The 22,945-nt window shown below is 42.6% G+C and overlaps 1 protein-coding gene across 24 annotated transcripts in view; it reads left to right on the top strand.

The window, feature by feature from the left end:
* Positions 1 to 22,945, top strand: part of RREB1 (ras responsive element binding protein 1) — a 203,226-nt gene that overhangs the window by 119,457 nt on the left and 60,824 nt on the right. For 19 of the 24 annotated variants that reach the window (XR_013533775.1, XR_013533771.1, XR_013533776.1 and 16 more), the window contains exons 2-6: positions 6,206 to 6,324; positions 10,922 to 11,045; positions 11,677 to 11,889; positions 17,190 to 17,279; positions 19,325 to 19,488. Coding sequence is in view for 15 of the 24 variants with exons in the window: in XM_035295013.3 (XP_035150904.1) it covers positions 11,719 to 11,889; positions 17,190 to 17,279; positions 19,325 to 19,488 (425 nt within the window). In the remaining 9 variants the exon portion in view is untranslated. The remainder of the gene's footprint in view (positions 1 to 6,205; positions 6,325 to 10,921; positions 11,046 to 11,676; positions 11,890 to 17,189; positions 17,280 to 19,324; positions 19,489 to 22,945) is intronic. The other 5 variants (XM_078368417.1, XM_078368421.1, XM_035295016.3 and 2 more) reach the window with 1 other exon arrangement.

The raw sequence follows: 22,945 nt of genomic DNA, 5'->3' as shown, positions 1-22,945 counted from the left end.
AGAGGTTTTCTGACTCAGTAGGTCTGGGATGGGGAACTGAGAATTTGCATTTCTAATAAAGGGCTAAATACTCGTTTGGTGGAGGGTCTGTAGTAAATTTCTCCCTGCATCATGTTGGTGGATCTTCTCTGCGAGGTCAGCCTGTTCAGATAGGACTGGACTGTTCAGGATTCAGGCAGAGCCTCCCTCGCTTGGCTGCTTCTAGAACACAAGGGTATAAAACGTGAAGTGCCCCATCACTTTGCAGAGCAAGCATAGTGTTTTCAAACAGTTGCCCGCTGCAGTGAACCTTTTTGACTATGGTGAAAGTCCAGTCCTGCCTCTTGCCAGGGAGAGGAAGGCAGAGGTGGAGAGGAGAGTGCTCCTCCTTCCTGCCTTGACAGGGGGCAGAAATGGAAAGCCAGGTGCTGAGCATCTGTAAGGGTAGCAATGATGCAGAACGAGATTATTAGAAGTCAGAGAATGTGACTAAGGGAGCACACCTGTGCTTTCTAGCCATGGGCCAGGAGTCACACACACTTTTCCAAAATAAATTTAACAGAGTTCAGAAACTGGATTTATTACATTGCTGTACCATGCAACAGCTCTAAGATCTTGGAGACAAGTGACTCAGCCCCTCTCAACCTTTGCTTTTATGGTTACACAGTGGGAATAATCCTCATATGGTTGTTATGAGGATCAAATGAGACTGTACACGTGGCATGTGGCACATGGTGCTTAAAAATTGTTAGCCATGATTAAGTGTGATGGCAGAATTAGTGGTTAAGTGTGTCTTGGAATTTGGAACCAAGAGCCATGAGTCAGTGGGAGTCAAGTGGAACGTGGCCATGAGGGATAGGGTTGTGAGAAGAGTGCAGGCAGATATTCTGGGGAAAGGAACTGACCATGGAGACTGTTGTGTGATGGAGCCAGAAGGTAGACTGAGACCAGAGCATGGAGACCCTTGAATAGCAGGTTAAAGAGCTTGACTATTAGTCTTTTTATTTTCTTTCTTTCTTTTTTTTTTTTTTTTTTTTTTTTTTTGAGATAGTCTTACACTGTTGACCAGGCTTGAGTGCCACAGTGGCGTCATCCTGGCTCAATGCAGCTTCAAACTCCTTGGCTCATGTGATCCTCCTGCCTCAGCCTCCCAAATAGCTGGGACTACAGGAGGGTACCACCATACCTGCTTAATACTTAAATATGTTGTGGAGATATGGTCTCACTTTGTTGCCCAGGCTGGTGTCAGACTGGCCTTAAGTGATCTGCCCACTTCAGCCTCCCAAAGTGGTGGAATTACAGGCATGAGCCACTGTGCCTGGCTTGCTGTAGTCTTAAGAGGATGAGAGTGGGCAGGCACAGTGGCTCAAGCCTGTAATCCCAGCACTTTGGGAGGCCGAGGCGGGTGGATCACAAGGTCAAGAGATCGAGACCATCCTGGTCAACATGGTGAAACCCCATCTCTTCTAAAAATACAAAAAATTAGCTGGGCATGGTGGCTCATGCCTGTAATCCCAGCTACTCAGGAGGCTGAGGCAGGAGAATTGCCTGAACCCAGGAGATGGAGGTTGCGGTGAGCCAAGATCGCGCCATTGCACTCCAGCCTGGGTAACAAGAGCGAAACTCCGTCTCAAAAAAAAAAAAATTATAAAAAAAAGAGGATGAGAGTGTAGGAATGAAACATACCCAGAGGGGGCTGACATACATATCTTAGGTCCGAGGTTTTGTTGCCCCCCTTTACCTCTTGCCCTTGTGTCTTGAATATGGCCTGTACCAGGGGATGCATCCCCTCCACCTCTTTTTTTTTTTTTTTTTTTTTTTTTTTCTTAATTAGAGACGGGGGTTCTGCTGTGTTGCCCAGGCTGATCTTGAACTCCTGGCCTCAAGTGATCCTCCTGCCTCTGTATCCCAAAGTGCTGAGATTATAGGCATGAGCCATCATGCTCAACTCCCCTCCACCTGCTAGGAGTCCCTTCTTACCCAGGAAGAGAAGATCAGAGTTGACTGAAGCAGCTTACAGTGCCCCATGGTGTAGATCTTGCTTAGATGCTGAGAGGCGCTGTGTGACATTCTAAGGCTCCTGTCTTACCTAAGCCCGTGCCAGCCATGGGTTGTTGGTGAGGGGGGTGACTTTCATGGGTTGCTGCCCTATCCAGGGCATAGCCTGAACCCTAAGCCAAGAAACACATCATCTTCCTGGAACTCAAAGTCATCAGCACAGCTGTCTCAGCCTTCAGAGCACATGTGAGGTGGTTAGAAGAGACAGTTTTGCCCCAAGCTTTGCAGGCAGAGAACAGTCATGTCCCTGGTGGAACATCTAGCCTGGTTTGATTCTGCCAGCCTAGCCAAGACACAGCCTATCCTTCAAGAGATGCCTTTGCTGTTCATCAAGCTCCCTCATAGCTCAGACCATTTTAGTGTCTGAACTGTTAACTCAAACTTTTAGCTTGTCCTGGGTTGGCCTGAACTGATCAACTAGGCTCGTAGATAGCATGGATCAGCCATCCCAAGTATTTTTGGGCGTTGTGGAGGCTCTGCACTGTGCCCATCCTGGTCTCAAGTGTTGTAAAACCCACCGTTCTATCACTGTGAGAACATTTTTCCAGAGTCTCAACCATCATTTCTAGGAATCTAAACTTATTCCATGTTTCCTGGGGGCCTTAGGACAGAGTTTAGATTTCACTTTAAGAACCCTCAGGAGGCTGGGCACAGTGGCTCACGCCTGTAATCCCAGCACTTTGGGAAGCCTAGGCAAGTGGATCACCTGAGATCAGGAGTTCGAGACCACCCTGGCCAATATGGTGCAACCCCATCTCTAATAAAAATACAAAAATTAGCCGGGCATGGTGGTGCAAACCTGTAATTCCAGGTTCTCAGGAGGCAGGAGAATCACTTGAAACTGGGAGGCAGAGTTTGCTGTGAGCTGAGACCAAGATCGTGCCACTGCACTCCAGCCTCAGAATGAGACTGTCTCAAAAACAAACAAAAAAAGAACCCTCAGGTTTTTGCCTGTAATCCCAGCACTTTGGGAGGCTGAGGTGGGTGGATCACCTGAGGCCAGGCTTTCAAGACCAGCCTGGGCAACATGGCTAAATCCTAAAAACCCAGTGTTAGTCTCAACTAAAAATGTAAAATTTAAAGTTAGCCGAGCATAGTGGTTGGTACACAGGCCTGTAATCCCAGCTACCTGGGAGGCTTGAGGCATAAGAAGCACCTGAACCAGGGAGACAAGTTACAGATCGTGCCACTGCACTCTAGCCTTGGTGACAGAATGAGACCGTCTCAAAAACACACACACACAAAAACCACCTTTACGTTTTTCAGAAACTGGGATGCAGCTCTTATCTTTAATCTCTTCATTGCTATCTCCTTAGACCTGGAGACCCGCCCCTTAATCTTCAGTGTCTGGCTTCACATAGCATTGTTCCTTATCTCCCCTGGGGCTTGGGGCTGGCCTTTCCTTCCCCCCACAGAGGGACTTCCGCCTTCTCCTAGTCTTCCTGCCTTCATTGGCTTTGCGTAAATCTTGTGGGAGTGCAAATCCAAAAATTTAGCAGCCTTTACCAACACCTCAAAGACCCAGCCTTTCTGTCACATTTCACCTACAGGAGTCATCTTTAGGGTGCAACTAGTCTTTTTTTTTTTTTTTTTCTGAGGCATTGGTGATGGAGGTAAGGAGTATCTTAAAGTTTCTTCTAAAAACTCTTGTATTTTTCCACTCTTCAAGCTCTGTGAATCCCTGAGGCCTAATAGAACCCAAAACAAACAACCTAGTGACTTTGGCTTTATTGTGAGACATTCTCAATATTCAAATCATTTATACCCAAGGGCAAGAGGATGGAAGTTTCAAGGTCAAGTCTCTCAGCCTAGCCCTCTTGTTCTAAAGCCATCCTTTCTCTTCCTTGCTGTCCTGTGTGCTTCCGGGAAGCCATTCAGTGGACCTTTTTTTTTTTAAGTTATCCTTTTAAAATGAAGGGAGGCAACAGGTCTAAATTTTAATGGAAGCCTTAGCTGTATGCTGGAAATTTTTAATTACAGATACTTGTTCTGACTCTGAAGTGTGTTTATTTTAATTTACTTTTATTTTATTTTGTTTTTGAGATGGATTCTCACTGTTGCCCAGGCTGGAGTGCCAGTAGCACAATCTCAGCTCACTGCAACCTCTGCCTCCTGGGTTCAGTCAGTTCTACTGCCTCAGCCTCCCAAGTAGCTGGGGTTACCGGCATGTGCCATGATATTCAGCTAATTTTTATATTTTCAATAGAGAGGGAGTTTTGGCATGTTGGCAAGGCCAGTCATGAACTCCTGTCGTCAGGTGATCTACCTACCTAAGCCTCCCAAAGTGGCGGGATTATAGGCGTGAGCCACTGGGCCCGGCCTATTTATTTTTATTTCTTTAATTTTTAAAAAAATTTTGAAGTTGTTTTTATTAATTATGAATAAAATTGTGGTTCATGCTGTTTATTTGAAGATCTTGGCAGTTTCTAGAAAAAAACCAAAGGGCTTTTCCTCTCCAGACTTTATTCCTAATAACATCTGTCATTAATTAAAACATGAAAAAAGAGGCTGGGTGCGGTGGCTCACGCCTGTAATCCTCGCACTTTGGGGGGCGAGGTGGGTGGATCACCTTAGGTCAGGAGTTCAAGACCAGCCTGGCCATGATGTTGAAACCCCATCTTAAACAAAAAAAGAAAAAAGAAAAAACAATAACTTTGCTTTCTTTTTTAAAAACAGTATTTAATTTCACCTTAGATGGGTGAAGATAGTCTGAAAGGATGTTTGTGCATTTCTGAAAACTCCACAGGTATGTTAATAAAATAGACTTTATTCATAGTTTACAAGAGGGCAGGTTATAATATCAGGCAAAACAGGGATTCTTAGCTTGCTCTCCCTGGGTGGTTTTCTAGGGTCCCTGACCCTCCTGGTACTGAACAAAATTGTTGAGTATAGAGTATGTGCGTTTTTTCAGTGGGGTGTGGGTGGGGGGTCTATAATGTCCAGCTTGAGGTACTCTGCATCCCCTTCTGTGGGGCAGGGGCCATCCCTGTGGGTTAGTCCTGAGGTTCGTGGTGACAGCTATGTAGCACAGATAGGCAGCTTATCTCTAGATGCTCCAAAAGGGGAATAAAAGTGAGAAAATATGCCAAGCAGTTGTTTCTCTGTAGGTGTTGTCTGTGTGGGGTTTATTTTACCTCTGAGTTTTCTCCCAGTTTTGTGCTCTTTACCTTAGCTGAGGGAAGCTATGTTGAAAGCCAGAGAATGTGGCTACATGATGTAGCTCTGGGAAATGCTGCATTCCAGTTTTCTCCCAGCGCAGGGCTTTGAAGCCCTTGACGCTCCAGAGCGGACTTGCTCAAACTTTTGAAGGGCATGTGTAATTTGAGACATTTTTTGCATCTTCCTACAGAAAGGAAAAAGGTCTGCATTTGGTCGTATTTGACATGTATTACCAACACTTCCTCCTTACACCCAGGCAAGGATATAATAATCTATCCTTTAAGGCACTGTTTGGTTATATATTTCTTATTCTTACTATTATTTTTTGAGACAGGGTCTGGCTCTGTTGCTCAGGCTGGAGTGCAATGGTGCAATTTCAGCTTACGCCATCCTCCCACCTCAGCTACAGAATAATAGCTGGGACTACAGACGCATGCCACAACACCCAGCTATTTGTATTTTTTATAGAGATAGTGTTTTCACCTTGTTGCCCAGGCTGGTCTCGAACTCATGAACTCAAATGATCTGCCCAGTCATGGCCTCCCCAAGTGCTGGTATTACAGGTGTGAGCCACTGCTAGTTGTATATTTCTTAATTTCTTCAACTATCTTCTTTTTTTCCCTTGTGTTTCTGATAGCACTCATCACTGCATTGCTTTTCTCTTCTTGTTAACCTGGCAGTCTGTAGGCATCTGCTATGAACATGCCATTAGGATGCACGAAGCTCCCCTGGGAGCCAGTGGTCCAAGCCATTCATTGTTGGAATTTGCTGGGGGAGAGGGGTGTTCAAGGTCTGTTCAAGGTACAATGAGCTCCAAGCTCTTACTTGGATGTTAATGGGACAACTCTGAATGGAATCATCCTGGCTCCTGGCAGCTTGCTTGTAGTTGCAGGCAAGGGATGAGAAATATTTTCTAGTCCTTATTTATGACTCCCAGTGGGTGATGTTCAGCAGAGGACCATTTCTGGTCTTAACCCTCTTTTAACATCACCTTTTCTTGTTTTTGTAGGTTGCTGCAACTGTGTGCTCCGGGACTGGTGGCTCTGAGGTGTGACCCTGCCCACATTTGGGCCTAGCCAGGTTCAGCCCCCCAGTAAGGAGGGAAGTTTGATAACACAAAGAAAACAGGTTAGTGAAATGGTTTTGACTCTCAGTGAGTCACAACAATGTTGAATGTGGAGTCTTCCCATACCCTTCCCACCTCCCTTTTAATCATCGTCCCCCCCACCTCCCCAATTCCAGGTCCTCCTGAGGCTTTGGTGCAGAATTGTGTTGAAATTATAACTAGGCCAGACACAGTGGCTCGCGCCTATAATTCTAGCACTTCAGGAGGCCAAGGTGGGCAGATCAGTTGAGGCCAGGAGTTTGAGACCAGCCTGGCCAACAGGGCGAAACCCCATCTCTACTAAAAATACAAAAAAATTAGCCAAATGTGCTGGTGCGTGCCTGTAGTCCCAGCTACTTGGTAGGCTGAGGCAAGAGAATCACTGAACCTGGGAGGCAGAGGTTTCAGTGAGCCAAGATCATGCCTCTGTACTATAGCCTGGGCGTTAGAGTGAAACTGTCTCAAAAAAGAAAGAAAGAAATTATGGCTATAACTTTTTAGTTCATGATCTGATGGGCCTGAAATGTTGGATGAGGAAGGGTGCCAAGGGTTTGTCTCGGGAAGCCACACTCTGGACATCTCATTTTTTTTTTCTCTCCTCCCCCCAAATCCAGACCATGTGTGTTAAAAACTGGAATACCAGGTTGATCTGCTTGGTAATGTTGATCATATCTATGACTTGGGAACTTCATCTGGGTTTCCAGTGCTCTTTGATTCTAGTTAGAAGGGATAATATTAGAATAGGGCCAGTGATTTTTCTTTTTAATTTAATTTATTATTTTATTTTTTGAGATGGAGTTTCGCTCTTGTTGCCCAGGCTGGAATGCAATGTTGTAATCTCAGCTCACCGCAACCTCCACCTTCCCAATTCAAGCAGTTTTCCTGCCTCAGCCTCCCGAGTAGCTGGGATTACAGGCATGCGCCAGCACGTTGGCTAATATTTTATATTTTAGTAGAGATGGGGTTTGGCCATGTTGGCCAGGCTGGTCTCGAACTCCCAATCTTAGGTGATCCGCATGCCTTGGCTTCCCAAAGTCCTGGGATTATAGGCATGAGCCACTGTGCCTCACCTTAATTTAATTTATTTTTGAGAGACAGGGTCTCACTGTGTCACCCAGGCTGGAATGCAGTGTTATGATCATAGCTCACTGCCACCTTGAACTCCTGGGCTCTTGTGATCCTCCTCTCAGCCTCCCAAGTAGCTGGGACTATAGATGCATGCCACCATGCCTGACTTTTTTCTTTTCTTTTTTAAATGAGATGGAGTCTTGCTCTGTCACCCAGGCTGGAGTGTAATGGCGCAATCTCAGCTCACTGCAACCTCTGCCTCCTGGGTTTAAGCAACTCCTTTCTCAGCCTTCCGAGTAGCTGGTGTTACAGGCGCACATCACTATGCCTGGCTAATTTTTGTATTTTTTAGTAGAGATGAGGTTTTGCCATGTTGGCCAGGCTGGTCTTAAAATCCTGACCTAAGGTAGTCCACCCACCTTGGCCTCCTGAAGTGCTGGGATTACAGGCATAAACTACTGTGCCCTGGCTGATTTTTGTTTTGTATAGATGGGGTCTTGCTGTGTTTCCTAGGTTGGTCGCAAATTCCTGGCCTCGAGCCATTATCCCACCTCAGCCTTCCAAAGTGCTGGGATTACAGGTATGAGCTACCACACCTGGTCTTATTTTCTAATAACATTATTAATTATTAATATTGGGGTAATGTCAGGGAGAAGAAATGGCACAGAGGAAAGAATGAAAAGTCTAGGATTGTAAATATCTAGAAAGAAAAAAGTGCTTTAAAGTGTTAGAAATGATCTTTTATTCCCTTAGATTGAGTATCGGAGGGTTTAGATTGATTAGTTTGGGTTATTGTTCCAGAATTGTCCAAGGTGTCTGTATGGGGTAGATAGGACTACCTAATACTGGCCAGCTTGCTCTGGTTAGATGATCATGTAGAAGAGCCCACATGTTACGGTGGGTTTTTTCTAACATAGAACAATGAGCTTCATTGTGCCTTGAAACAGCTTCTTCCCCTTCTGCCCTGCTCTGTGGTACTGAAGGGAGAACTCAAATAGAAAACATAAGAACAAACTGAAGTACAATCTTGTCACAGCTCAAAGGGCTGGTTGGGTTGCTTCTGGAACAGATTCTCAGGGATGAGTCCAATGACTTTTCTTTTTTTCAAACAATGTAGCTAGGAGTTTCATTTTATTAATTGTACTTTCAGATTAGAGATAAGAGTCTCTATTTTTTTTAAATTGCTGTTTACTTAAAATAGGAGAAGGAAGTAAATGTAAGTGATCTTTGTGTCATCAGTGGGTAGTGTCACACTTTATCCCCAAGGAAGAAATACATTTAGCAAATGTCTTCCTGTCCAGACAAAATGGGAAACAACAAGTTTGCAAGGCTTTTCTCCTTTTAAAGTGGGATAGCTTTTACAATTTTCAGCCCTCACACTGGTTAACTGTACTTGACTTGCTACTTTCTGTATTTAAGCCACTTAGGTAGTTTGCAAGAATGTGCCTTTGATATCATGACTGAAAAGAATGCTTACTGGCAGTTTGACTCTGTTTAGTGAATATATTTTTGTCAGTTTCCTTATTGTTTCCCTCCTCTCCACTTATTCAATGATAGAATTTTTTTTTTTATAACTTACATTGCATTTAGTCTTAAAGGTGTTTAACGTGTTCCCCAACTTGAGCAAACTCTACCACATTTTTTTCTTTTTCTTCACACACATACACACATGCATTTTGTTGTTTGTTTTTGATTTTAACATTTGTAATGGGGTCTTGATGTTTTGCTTAAGCAGGACTAGAACTCCTGGGCTCAAGCAGTCCTTCTGCCTTGGCCACCGAAGTAGCTGGGAATAGCCCTCTTTTCTACATGTAGTAATATGACAAAAGCAAGATCATCTTCAAACCTCATAGTATAAATTGGTGGAAAGTTTGTAACAATTACAGGAAAGCTAGATTTCTAGTCAGTTATTTTATAATTCTCTGTACATTAAAATTATGAAGGATATATATATGTGTATGTGTATGTGTGTATATATTTAAAAGAATGAGGTGAATTCCGTACTGAAGGTATCCAGTTATTAATCAAGTATGTAATTATGTGATTGATTACAAAAATTCTGGGAAACTGATGACTCTCTTTTTAGTAGTCCATTAAGAAAAAAAGTGTTGTTACACACTCATGTATGCACTGTGTGTGTACTTGTTTTTTCCCTATAGAGAAATTGCCTAAAATAAACCTTCAAAGACAGTTAAAAACAGGAAGTTTGAAGTACAGTTCTGTTTTCCTTTTCTTTTAATTTTAAAAAATGTTTTACAAAGATGGAGTCTTGCTGTGTTGCCTAGACTGGTCTCAAACACCTGGGCTCAAGTGATCCTCCCACCTTGGCCTCCAAAGTGCTGAGATTACAGTTGTGAGCAACTGTGTCCAGACTGAAGCACAATTTTCCATAAATTTAAGGTCTACTAGCATGGGGAAACATCATGGAAAGATGACAGTATAGAATTTTTTTTTTTTTTAATTTTGGCTATAGCTTTCTTCTCTTCATAGAGAAGATGTGGGCGAAGAGGCTGGATTCGTAGTCTCAAATTGTGTGTTTCTGCAGGTATTACTTTTACCTACCAGTTGGAAAACCATTTGATTCACAGCTCCAAAATGTCTATTAACAAGGAAGGTACATTTTGTCTCTTTACAAGACAAGTACTGCCCCTAAGTTTCTCTTTGCTCCTTTTGGTAAGAATTTAGGCTGGAACTGCATGTTTGTAGCTGCTCTGGTTGGTACCATTTCTTATATGCTAGGTCATATCCCCTAAAGTTGGAGGAGGAAGCTATGAGAAATATTCTTTCTTGTGTTGTTCCTACACATTCTCTTTACAGCTGAGATGATGAGCTTGATCTTCAGCTGCTATTGTGGACTTGTAGAATTTATTAGCACACATTGTGGGATAATAGGATATTAATATCCTAATAACTATGGTAGGGCTTCAGCTATAGAATATCTTCCTAGATAAACTGAGGAAAGCAGTAGGCTTCATACCTACTGGCCAGACCTGTAGCCATATAGTTCTAGTTGCAAAGAACACACGTGCACATGGTCTGAAGAAGTGAATTGTGACATATCCATGGGCCATAGTTTTCCCTTTGGTCATTCTTTTCATGTTGTCAGGTTTCTTTTCGTTCTGTCCTAAGAGTGTCTCAACTAAGCTTTTAGCAAATGCCTGAACTGTTTTGTCTTTGGTCACTTTTAGGTAGAGGCATGAGATAGGTTAAGTGGAGCTTGAGCATCCTTGCAAGGGACTGAGGCACAGTATGAAAGAAAATTTGATGCATGGGTATACACATGAGCTTCAGAAATTAAAATACTGAAGAGTTCTTTTCGCTGTTGGTAGTATGTGTGGCAGGCAGCACTGCAGGGGTTAAGATCAGTTAAGGTTGAGAAACAGCTACAGAATGTGGTTTTGGAAGAAAGAAAGAAAGGCAGACACTGCCTCTCATTTGTGCTCCTTGCATTTTCTTGAATATAGTGGTCTAAGATTACAGCAAATAAACAATTTCAGTTTTTTCTTCACCAAGTGAAAAGATGTTCATTTTGGACCTTTGTTTCCCTTCCAGTGTCAACGAGTGCTACGAAGAGAAGAAGAAAAGAGGTCAACACAGACTCATTTCCTACTCCATGTGGATGATAGCTACAGCAGGGGGAAATATCATAGTCTATCAGTTGGGTCAGAAAATGGAGGTAATCAGCAGTGTGGTGGTGGTAGGGGGGGTTCTTCTTTCCATTTTCTAGGGTATGTGACCTGCTTGTTTGTATATTTTTTTTAAGAACAGGCTTTTATATGTCAATTTGAAATTTGTTTGCAATTCTGATAGCGTTGGCTTCTCAAATCTCTTATAAAATTCAGGCTCCCCACTGAAGTCATTGTATTACAGCAGTGGAGTTAAATGAAACCTGTGTTTCTCATTACTAGTTTCAGGTCTAGAACATTCCTATAGTAGTAAGTGAGTCTAGGTTCTTAGGAGAGTGCTGGTAGGGTGGCAGCTTTCTGGACCTTGTAATCGTTGGCTTGGCCTTTCCCACTTCTGCCTAACCTCAATTAGGAAAGGCAGAGAAACCAGCCTCTCATGACATTGAGTCCTGTTGGTAGTGCACACTCAGAAGAAAAGCAAGGTTATTTAGTCCTTAGTATGCCAACCCTTTGTTTAGATGAAAGCTTCCATCATTCTGGGCATGAATGTGGCTAACTGGAGAAAGAGAATATTGGATGTTTTTGACCCAAGTTACAATTAGCGTAGCCATGACCAGCGTCCCTGGCAATGACAGAAGGCTAAACTTCCCCATGATCACATCAGCAATTTCCGATTTTCAGTTTTATGGCAGAGGCTTCTTAGAAGCTTAAACCCCTGTCCCAATGACGTCAAGTTCGCCTGTTGGCTTGGAAGGTTCAGACCTGTCTTCCATCAACACCATGATGTCGGCGGTCATGAGTGTAGGGAAGGTCACAGAGAATGGCAGGAGCCCTCAGGGCATCAAGTCCCCCTCGAAGCCTCCAGGACCAAATCGGATTGGCAGAAGGAACCAGGTAAGTGTTTGTACCTGGTGGTGACCTCCGGTGGGTTCAATCCATGAGACATTGGGAGATGTTTCCCAGTTTACTATGATAAAATCTTAGAAGACTTTGGAATAAAACAGACATACCCAGAGGACTTAATCATTTTTCAAGAGCAAAATTTTCACAGCTTATGTTAGTTTCCTTTCATGGAGAAAGTTTTCTTTGCTGTGGTGCCGGTGTTAGTGGAAGCGCCCTTATTCTTGGCCCCACCATTGGATTTTAACTCAAGCTTTCTTCATGTGATGGCCGTGGCAGGGAATGTGACTGATTTCTCTACTGTGATGTAGTTTGTTTCCTCATTCACATACCTGGGTATTTTTCAGTGTCTTCAGATTAGGTAGCAACTAAGGACTGCTTGTGCCAGGGCTGACGTTCAGCTTTCTATCCTTGAAAAGCACCAAATTTGGCTTCAGAGAATTCCAGTTAAGATGGTATTTAGTCTTGATTTTTCATTGGATCAGGAGACATGGGAAAGTAAATAGGTAGAATTGGAAAGGGTTAATACTGCTATAAAAGTTAACATCTTCTCTGTTGGGAAATAAGAAGAATCTTATTATAAATGAGACACTTTCAAAAAGTTGTTGATGTCTTGGCAACATATTGTTGAACAGAAGGAAGGTGGCAGAGAGTGAATAATTCTCATTTCATCTCTGGATCCATGTGATATGAATTTACTTCCTTGTGTTTAAAATTTGGTTTAACTGATTTAATAAGACTATACTAAATCCTTGGAGAGAAGGCGGTCTTGTGTTTGTTTAGGAACCAGAGATGGATGAGAAAGCAAACCTGCTGGGCTTTTGTGAACTAATTTTCTTTTTTACAAATAGTTCTATGGTGGCTGTCCTTATACAGAATTCTCTGAGTATTAATATGATGGTTTTCTATAAATTCTTAGAAATAGAGCCTTAATTAAGGCTTTCAATACAACTTGTGCTCCAAGAAAAGTTGTACCAGCCCCAAACCTTGCCAGCAGTGTGTGAGAAGGTGCATTTCTCCACGTCTTGCTCAAGGATGAGAACTTGCCAGAGTTCCATGATGTTTTAGGGTTGGAACACTGATTCCTTTCTCTCTCTTTTTTTCCTTTTTTCCTTGTGCCTCTCTTCCTATGGGTGCCTGAGAAAATTCTCAGCCTGTATGACTGTGGCCTGAGTCGAGAAGGAGTGCTAGCTCTGGGAAGAAAAGGTTTATTTGCACTTTCATGTGACTGTCCATTCATCCATCTCTCCATCCATCAACCCACTGGACAATATGTACCCAGTTCCTATATCCAGCTATCTACTGTATCAGGTGCCAGGCATTTGGGGAAGAATAAGACAGACGAGGTTGTCGTCCTCATCCTGCTCTACCAGTAACAAGTGGAGTGCCAGGAAGAGCTTTTCCCCACATATCTTCAAGTTGTCCCAAGTCCAGGCTCCAGATCAAAGACCTGGTTATGGTTAGGGCCCTGGAGGATGCCCACAGCATCTCCCATGTTTGCTTGCTAACTGGAGGCCGCCTCTTAAGGTGTGAGGAGGCAACTGTGCAGGTGGGGCAGGGTCACCTTTTCATCCCCCTCCTTTCTTCTCCAGAGATCTGGTATCCTGACTTTGCTTTTTAAATGGAGGTCTGGGCCAGAGATAGTCTGATAAATATAGTTATTAATCTAAAAAAAAACAAAACTCAGTGGGGAGAGAGTATGGGGGAGAAGGAAGCATTCTCCTTACCTGTGGGCTAGACGGGGAGAGCTGAGAGAAGGGAGCCAGGGGAAAGTCCCATCTGTGTGAGCTAAGAGTTCCAGGAGAGATTAGCCATAGCCGGATGCTGACAAGGGTGCCAGATTGTTTCATTATGGAATGGTTAGTTATCACATTAGCTGCTAATTTTGTCTTTCATCTCAGGAAGTATGCTCCTTCCACCAGCATGACTGCAATAACTGGATTCAAAATTCTCCATTAGGGTACTGGGCATGATGGCATGTCTGTAATCCCTGTTACTTGGGAGGCTGAGGTGGGAGGATCACTTGAGCCCAGGGGTTCAAGACCAGCCTGAGCAATATAGTGAGACCCCCATGTCCTATAAAAAACAAAAACAAAATTCTTCAGTAGGGCCTCTCTTCCAATATCACAGTGCTCTCTTTTCTATTAGGTTCATTTTATTATTTTTTTTTTTTTAAATAGAGACAGGGTCTTTATATCTCACCAGAGCTTGGTTGATTCCTAGTTTCCTAAACTATACAGCTAATCTGTGTAAGCTGTCTTAATTACTGTGATATCTGGGTTTGTTTGTTTTTTTTAATTATAAAAAAACTTTTTGTAGAGATGAGGATTCACTATATATTTCCCAGGCTGGTGTCAAACTCCTGGGCTCAAGCGATCCTCCCACCTCAGCCTCTCAAAGTGCTGGGATTATAGGCGTGAGCCACCACTCCTGGCCTGGTTCATTTTAAAAGATTACGTCTGGGTCTGTAGACAGACCTCATCTCAGATACCTTGGATTTTGTAGACCTGTATGATGGTCTTAGCACACTGCTGCCAGCTTCAGAGAAGATTTGGGAGTCATTTCATGATTCACCCCATAATCAACAGCAGTCAGCCCCACCAGCTGCACAGTGTGCCTGCTGTCTATTGCAAGGTGAATGCAAGATGATTTTTTAAAAAATTTGTTTCCCTGTGGCTGGTCACTTTGAAGCTTGGTGATTTTTTTTTTTTAACATGTATTTACATTCTGCTGGTGACTTAAAAAATGTTATGTATATAAAATTACCTATCTACTAATTTGACAACAATACCCCAGAGATTGAACTTGTCCCCAACTTTTGGCCTGGCTGTGAGACATCCATCCTTGTTATGCCAAGTGTTCTTATTTTGTTGCTATTGCTTTTGTTTCTCCCACCCCCCGGGGGTCCTTGGCCAGCTCTACTCTGACTGCAGTCGTAGAACTGGGCTGAAAAAATGTGACATCTCCTCCCCCTCATTATATCTCAGAAACAACTATTAGTATGATGAATAAGTAAGACTGGGAATTTCTTCCCCCCAGTCTCTAGGATGTTCCTCTTTTGTAGAATCCATATCCTTAATTCTTTCTGAAAGTGAGAAAATGTGGAGCATGCCTAGTTTCCAGACCCAATTCCATAGATTAGAAAAAAGTTCCGACCGGGCACTGTAGCTCATGCCTGTAATCCCAGCACTTTGGGAGGCCAAGGTGGGTGGATCACGTGAGGTCAGGAGTTCGAGACCACCCTGGCCAACATGACAAAACCCAATCTCTACAGGTGTGGTGGCACATACCTGTATTCCCAGCTACTCGGGAGATTGAGGCAGGAGAATCACTTGAACCTGGATAGCGGAGGTTGCAGTGAGCCAAGATTGTGCCATTGCACTGCAGCCTGGGCAACAGTGAGACTCCGTTTTTGTTTTTGTTTTTTAAAGTTCCTATTGTTCAGAATGTGACTTGTTTATCTTTGAAGAGGAGCTAGAGAGAAGGTGGCTGTGAGCTAGACATCATCATGCCTTCATTCCACCCATCTGGTTTATGGTGCCATTTGTTTTTATAGTCTTCAGGGTGACTTATTTTCATCATCTCTCATACGCAACCACAAGAGTGTTTTCTTTCTGTGCCTTGGGGTTAATCCTTCTTTTGGTCAGACTTTATATAGCATAGTGGTTTAGAGCATGGGCTGTGGAGCAGCTGGCCTGGGTTTTAATACTGTGCCTACCACTTAATAGTTCTCTGACTTGGGGCAGGTTATTTGTCTCTCTGTACCCCAGTTTCCTCATCCAGAAAATGGGATCGATGATAGTGCTCGTCTTTTAGCAGTTGTGAAAAAACCCTGAGTTCTGTATACAGAGTTAGCGCATAGTAAGTGCTCAATAATTGGTGTTATTTGCAAGGAGCAGAAACTCACTCAAATGAACACAAGTAAAAAGTGATCTATTGAAAGATGCCTGAGGACAGGAAATGACCCAGAGCCTAGATGGAGCATCCGGCTCTAGGGACAGTGCCCTCCATCCTGTTGGGTTAGCCCTGGCATCTTCCACACTACTTTCTCCTGGCCTTGGTTTGCCAAGGTGCTAGCCTTCTTGGGTTTGGCCCCACCTCTCCATGAACTTTCAATTCAACTGTTCATAATCACCCAAATTAGTAAGGTAGCCATCCTCAAACCTGGGCACATATCACCATCATCTGGGGAGCTTGAGAGACAAACAGATTTCTGGGGTTCTACTCCCCCAACCCCAGTCCCCCAGTGACTGATAGAGCATGTCAAGAATCTGGTTAAATACATAGAAAAAGCCTCCCAGGTGATTCTGCTGATCTTTAGAAATATCTGAGTATCCCAACTCCAAATTCCTGAGAGAGATATCCAAGCCTAGGTCCAGTCAGTTTTGGGTATGGAGACAGGAACCGTGTTGCTTAGGGACTGTGAGGGTGAGGAGTCAATAATGCACACAGCCTAGAACTCTACATGAATTATTTAGAAAGAGGATCTGTAGCATAGGATTAGTGAACGACACTGGCTTTTTCTTAAAAAGACAAAACATATACATATACTGCTTGACCTGTGCAGTCTTTCATGTTCTGAGGGAACATGAAAGGAGCCCCTTCACCAAGTAGTGAGTTGGTTCTTTTGTTACCTTCTGTAGAAATCTTTAGCTTGGGTTGGCATTCCTATCAAAGTTGTCATGATGAGGGCAGCAGTCTTCTTGGAGTTATGTTTTTATTGATTATTTATGAGCAGTGTTAAGCAGATGCAGCAGTGGGCAGAGGAATCACAGCATGCCCACTGGGTGCACAGCTTGGCACTGAGGGCTTCCCTCTTGGTAGGGTGGGCTTTTTTGATGAGAATCTTATTATCTCTCATGTGTTCTTGGAGGCCCTGAAACCTGATGGAAAATAGGGCCTGGAACCCAGGTTGGACTTGGGGAGAAATGTATTCCTTGCTAGCTCTTCTGTGAGTTGATGCTTAATTTTTTGCCATCACAGATGATTAAGTGGTATCTGTAATTAGAATGCTAGTATTTATTGAGCACTTACTATAATCTCAGCACTATTCTAGTGCTTTGCATGTGTTAATTTAACCTGCATCACAGCATGGTGTGGTAGGTGGTACTGTTTTTCCCATCTTTCAGATGAGGATACTGAGGCAGACAGGATGGTGACTTGCACAAGCTCATACCTGGGCAGGTTCTGGAGCCCATGCTCTCAGCTACATAGACACAAGTGGTTATTACAGAAAGAAAAGGTACTCATTGACTGTAATTTGAAATATATCTTCCCTTTTAATCGCTTTTTAGGAAACAAAAGAGGAAAAGTCTTCCTATAACTGCCCCCTATGTGAGAAGATTTGCACTACCCAGCACCAGCTGACCATGCACATTCGCCAGGTAGGCTACCGCTTTTCTATTTTTAATTTTTTTTTTTTTTAGTAAAGTGCAGTAGTGAAAAGAGGGGAAAGAGTAGAACAAGGAGTTAAACATTCACGGTGAGCAGTCAATTGAGATAACTCACTACCTTCAGGCCAGCCTATTTTTGTTTGTTTGTTGTTTGTTGAGATGGAGTCTCACTCTATCACCCAGGCTGGAGTGCAATGCCATGATCGTGGCTCACCGCAACCTCCACCTCCCGGGTTCAAGCAGTTCTCCTGCCTCACCCTCCTGAGTAGCTGGGATTACAGGAGTGCACCACCCGCTCAGCTAATTTTTTTGTATTTTTAGTAGAGACGAGGTTTCCCCGTATTGGCCAGGCTAGTCTTGAACTCCTGACCTTGTGATCCACCTGCCTCAGCCTCCCAAAGTGCTGAAATTACAGGCATGAGCCACTGTGCCCAGCCGGACTAGACTATTTTTTGTTTAAATTATTCTTCCTTATGCAGAGGGCAGGGTAATTGGGTTTTTGTTTTTTACTTTTGTTGGTTTTTTTTTTGAGATGGAACTTTGCTCTTGTTGCCTAGGCTGGAGTGCAATGGCATGATTTCAGCTCACCGCAACCTCTGCCTGCCAGGTTCAAGTGATTCTCCTGCCTCAGCCTCGTGAATTACAGGCATGCGCCACCACACCTGACTAATTTTGTATTTTTAGTACAGATGGGGTTTCTCCATGTTGGTCAGGCTGGTCTTGAACTCTTGACCTTGGCCTCCCAAAGTTCTGGGATTACAGGTGTGAGCCACCTCACCCAGCTGGTAATTAGGTTTTAATGGCCGAGTTATAGCTGTGCCTAATTTAAATTTAGTATTTTAAGTAAACAATTTTGGTGGGTGGTTATGAAATGATTTTTGTGTTCCTGTGCCAAAGTCTTAGGTCAACACAGAATTCTCTTTTGGCTGGGTGTGGTGGCTCACACCTGTAATCCCAGAACTTTGGGAGGCCAAGATGGGCAGATCATTTGTGTCAGGAGTTTGAGACCAGTCTGGCCAACCCATCTCTACCAAAAATACAAAAATTAGCCAGGCACAGTGGCATGTGCCTGTAATCCCAGTTACTCTGGAGGCTGAGACAGGAGAATCACTTGAACCCGGGAGCAGGTTGCAGTGAGCCGAGATCACGCCACTGCACTCCAGCGTGGGTGGCAGACTGGGACTCTGTCTCAAATTAAATAAATAAAATAAAATCCACTTTTAAATTTGAACAAACATCGAGTTAAAGGACCTTTCATTGTATATTGCTTGTTGGTCTGAATCACATTCCTTACAACATAATGAGATCATAGTTGCAACCCTCTTCCTTATATTAGTGTAAATGTACATCACATGGCAGGAAATCTACTTGGCTTGGGGTCTTTTTTTTGCTTTTCTCCTTTATTGCGATATTTATCCTTCTCCTCCTCCTGCTTTGTCCAATTCATGACAGAATATTGATGAATGTATAACAGTGAAGGATTGATGACCCTGTAAAATCATAACACAGCACTGAATAACATCAAGGCACTAAAGTAACTTGGTTTTGGATAGAAATGTTCATTTATACTGTCTTTCAAAGGCTGAAACTCTCTGCCCTGTGCAGGTTTCAGTTCTCTTTCTCTGACGGCAGGCCTGAGTCATCAAATCTGAAGAAGGGACATTGACTCTCAATGTGAGGACATATTTGCTTCACTGTTGAGAGTTCTTCTGCTCATAGGAGTTTATATATGTGGTCAGTGAATCAGTATGTAGTTCAAAAAAAGACCTGGGAAGGCTCCACTTCTTTCTGAGCCTTTCAATAGAAGTAGTTTTCAAAACAGAACATGGGAATGGAAGAAGATCATACAAAATATTTATTTGCTTGCTTTCCTGATAACGTTTTGCCTCTTCAGGAAGATATTTAAAATGAAACAGAAACACATAGTCAAGAAAGTTCATTGGTTTTTTTTAATGAAGCTCTGGATCTGCATTTCCTAAGAGGTGAGCTTTTGACGCATTTTCTTGAGTGACCACTGTGTTCATTGCTTTCTGCAGCACAACACAGACACTGGAGGAGCTGACCACTCATGTAGCATCTGCGGGAAGTCACTGAGCTCAGCCAGCTCCCTCGATCGCCACATGCTGGTGCACTCTGGCGAGAGGCCATACAAGTGCACAGTGTGCGGCCAGTCATTTACCACCAATGGGAACATGCACAGGTGGGTGAGGGTGCCCTCTGCTTGGGGAGCTGGCTGGTACCTGGAAGTTGGCAGGCAGGATAGTGGCCTCTAAGCCTTCAGAAGACTTACCTAAATGTACAGAGAGTTCTGGAGTTCTGTCCATTGTATGGAAAAGCCAGAGATGCACAGTATCTCTGGAGTATTAGAGGTGTTGGATCATGGGAAATGGAAGTACTTTGGCAAGGTCTGTGGCCCTTCAGGATGAAACACAGATTCATTTTCCCTCTGCCAACTGGAGTATGTTTGGGTGCTAGAAGTGGGCAGATTATCACATTTAAAAGAAGAACCCTCCAAGAGTAGCATCCATGTAGCCCTGCCATTTAAAAAATGCTTGCATATGCCTACCAGATTCCTCATAGATCTTTTCATTGCAAAAAAAAAAAAAAAAGTCTGGGACCTTTCAATAGTTAAGTGGCCTCGTCCTGGAGCTTCAGGATAAGTTAGGATAAAATGAAGAAAAGGAAAATTTGATAAACGTCAGGACATTACTTCTTGAGAGAGAAAGATGCTCACTTGAGTGGGAGACAGCAGAGTGGTAGACATACTAAAACTGTGTTGGGTGAACCTATGGAAAATAGACTTTATAGGCTGATCATACATGTTTTGAGGGGTCTACTTTTTTGTATTCCTGTCCAGTCCTTATTCTGCTTGCTTTTAAAAAAGTTGAGTCACATTTTTTACATGTTTATTTCAGAAGAAAACTTTATGTAACTATTATAAAATTGACATGCTAGTTATATTTGGTTACATAAACCCTAAAATGAGATGGCCCAGTTTATTATATGTACACCTGGGACATACTGATATTGTGGTTAAGTTTCTTGATTTGGGAACTAGGTACCTGAATTCAAGTCTCAACTGCTACTTGTCAATTTTCTATCTTCAAGCAAGTTACTTAACTCTTTGTACCCCAGTTTTCTCATATTTAAAATGAGATTGTTTGTTTTATTATTTTCTTTCATGCTATTTTGACCCCCCAGAAATGAGATTTTAATTGTATCTACTTCATCAAATAAGGGTGAGGATTAGCTGATAACTAGTTTAGCAACATAGTTCCTGGCACAAAGTAAGAACTCAATGTTATTTATTATTATTTGCATTTCTAAGTAATGCTGCAATAATTTAAAGCCTGTGAATATCTCAGTCTAAACTCTTAGAAGTGAGATATAGTACAACTTCATGAAAAGTGTGAATATTTTAGGAATTTACAAAGTGTTTTGCTTTTTTATCATAAATTTCAGTCCTGATGGGTTATTCTCTTTGCCCCCATCTCCTTCTGGGAGTGTTTTTGGGTGCAGAGGAATTGAGTACTGTCACTACTTTACAATTATATTTCACATTTTAGCTATTTATTTATTTATTCTTTTTATTGAGATGGAGTTGCTCTGTCGCCCAGGCTGGAGTGCAATGGCATGATATTGGCTCACTGCAACCTCTACCTTCCAGGTTCAAGCGACTCTCCTGCCTCAGCCTCCTAAGAAGCTGGGACTACAGGCGTGTGCCAGCACATCCAGCTAATATTTTTGTATTTTTAGTAGAGACAGGGTTTCGCTTGGCCAGGCTGGTCTCAAACTCCTGACCTCATGATCCACCCACCTTGGCCTCCCAAAGTACTGGGATTACAGGCATGAGCCACCCCACCTGGCAGCTTTTTTTTTTTTCCCACCATGTTGTCTTGTTGGTATCATTTATCTTTACCTTCTGTTTAGTTCTGCCCGTGCCCCCCCGCCATTAAGTCCTTTGTCCTTTACATATTTGCCCTGCTCAGAATCTGGTCCTAGAGGTATTGCCTGTTCCCCTCTTGGGTGGTTCCCTCACTTTTTCCTACTGAGCCCCTGCTTAGTGAAACTCCCCATGGGCCAGTTCCAGGTTGGCAGTGGCAGTGGACACATTGGTGAGGAGGATCCTCCTAGTGGCGTTTTGGCCCTGACCACTGACCGCTGTGATCTTCCATGAGACATCTCTTGATGGTAGGCCCAGTCACTCCTGCTTCAGAAAATTTCCATTTTGAGACATGATTGAGATAAACACAGCTATACAAGACCTAGTTATTGTCTTCTACAATAACCTGTGTGGCAATGTGTTTTACAAATAATCATTGCTGAAGCTATGGTGCTCTGGGTGTCATGTCTGTATTACATGAATACATACCTGTATTTATTTACATTTGTTTTTTTCACCTTACAGTATAATTCATACATCATACATTACACCATGTAAAGTGTATGCTGCAGTGGGCTTCAATTTCCCTTTTATTGTCAAATAATAGTTCATTGTATGGATATGATATCACATTTTACTTAACCCTTCATTAGTTGATGGACATTTGGGTTATTTCAACTTTTTGATTATTATGAACAAAGCTGCTATCAACATTGTTGTACAACTTTTTTTCTGGGCCTATGTTTTAATTTTTCTTGGTAGACACTTAGGAATGCAATTGCTGGGTCATATGGTAAATTCATATTTAAGTCTAGGAATTGACAAACTGTTCAAAGTTCCAATTTGGGGTTATTCCCCTCATAACAATATAACTCTTTGGATCCATGAATATGGAATGTTTTTCAATTTGTGAAGTCTTAGTGAATTTCTTTCATAGTTTTCAGAGTACAAGTTTTATATCTATTAAATTTATTCTTAAGTATTTGATTATTTTGGGGGCTATGATAAGTAGTAGAGTTGTTTTATAATTTAACTATTCAATTGTTCATGGCTAGTGTATTGATACACAGTTAAAATTTATATATTGATTTTGTTTCCTCCAACCTTACTGACCTCATTTATTCATTGTAGTAGTTACTTAATGGGTTTCTTAAGTCATTCTAGTATCATGTCTGTATTTATTTTCTTGTCTGCTTGGTCTGGCTAGAACCCACAATACAATTTCAAATAGAAGTGAAAAGAATGAACATCTTTTCTTGTTTGTGATCTTAAGGAAAAGGCATTCAGTCTTTCCCCATTAAATATGATGTTAGTTGTGGGTTTTTAAAATAAATGCCCCTTACCAGTTTGAGAAAGTTTCTTTCTTTTCCTAGTTTTTTAAATGCGTATGTGTGGTTTTTTTTTTTTTTTTAAATCATGAAAAGGTGTTGGATTTTGTGCGATGATTTTTTTTGCGTCTATGGTTGGGTTGTTTTTGTCCTTTATTCTATTTTTGTTGTTGTTGTTTTTTATTTGTTTTTTTGAAATAGAGTCTCTCTCGCCCAGGCTGGAGTACAGTGGTGTGATCTTGACTCACTGCAGCCTCCACCTCTCAGGTTCAAGTGATACTTCTGCCCTCAGCCTCCTGGGTAGCTGGGACTATAGGCGTGCACCACCACGCCCAGCTAATGTTTGTATTTTTAGTAGAGACAGGGTTTTGCCATGTCGGCCAGGATGGTCTTAAACTCCTGACTTCAGGTGATCTACCCTTCTCAGCCTCCCAAAATGTCACCCT

The sequence above is a fragment of the Callithrix jacchus genome, chromosome 4 (genome assembly GCF_049354715.1).
Source record: "Callithrix jacchus isolate 240 chromosome 4, calJac240_pri, whole genome shotgun sequence".
Taxonomy (NCBI): domain Eukaryota; kingdom Metazoa; phylum Chordata; class Mammalia; order Primates; family Cebidae; genus Callithrix; species Callithrix jacchus.
The sequence above is the reverse complement of the archived record's forward strand: the minus strand, read 5'-3'. Positions and strand labels throughout refer to the sequence as shown.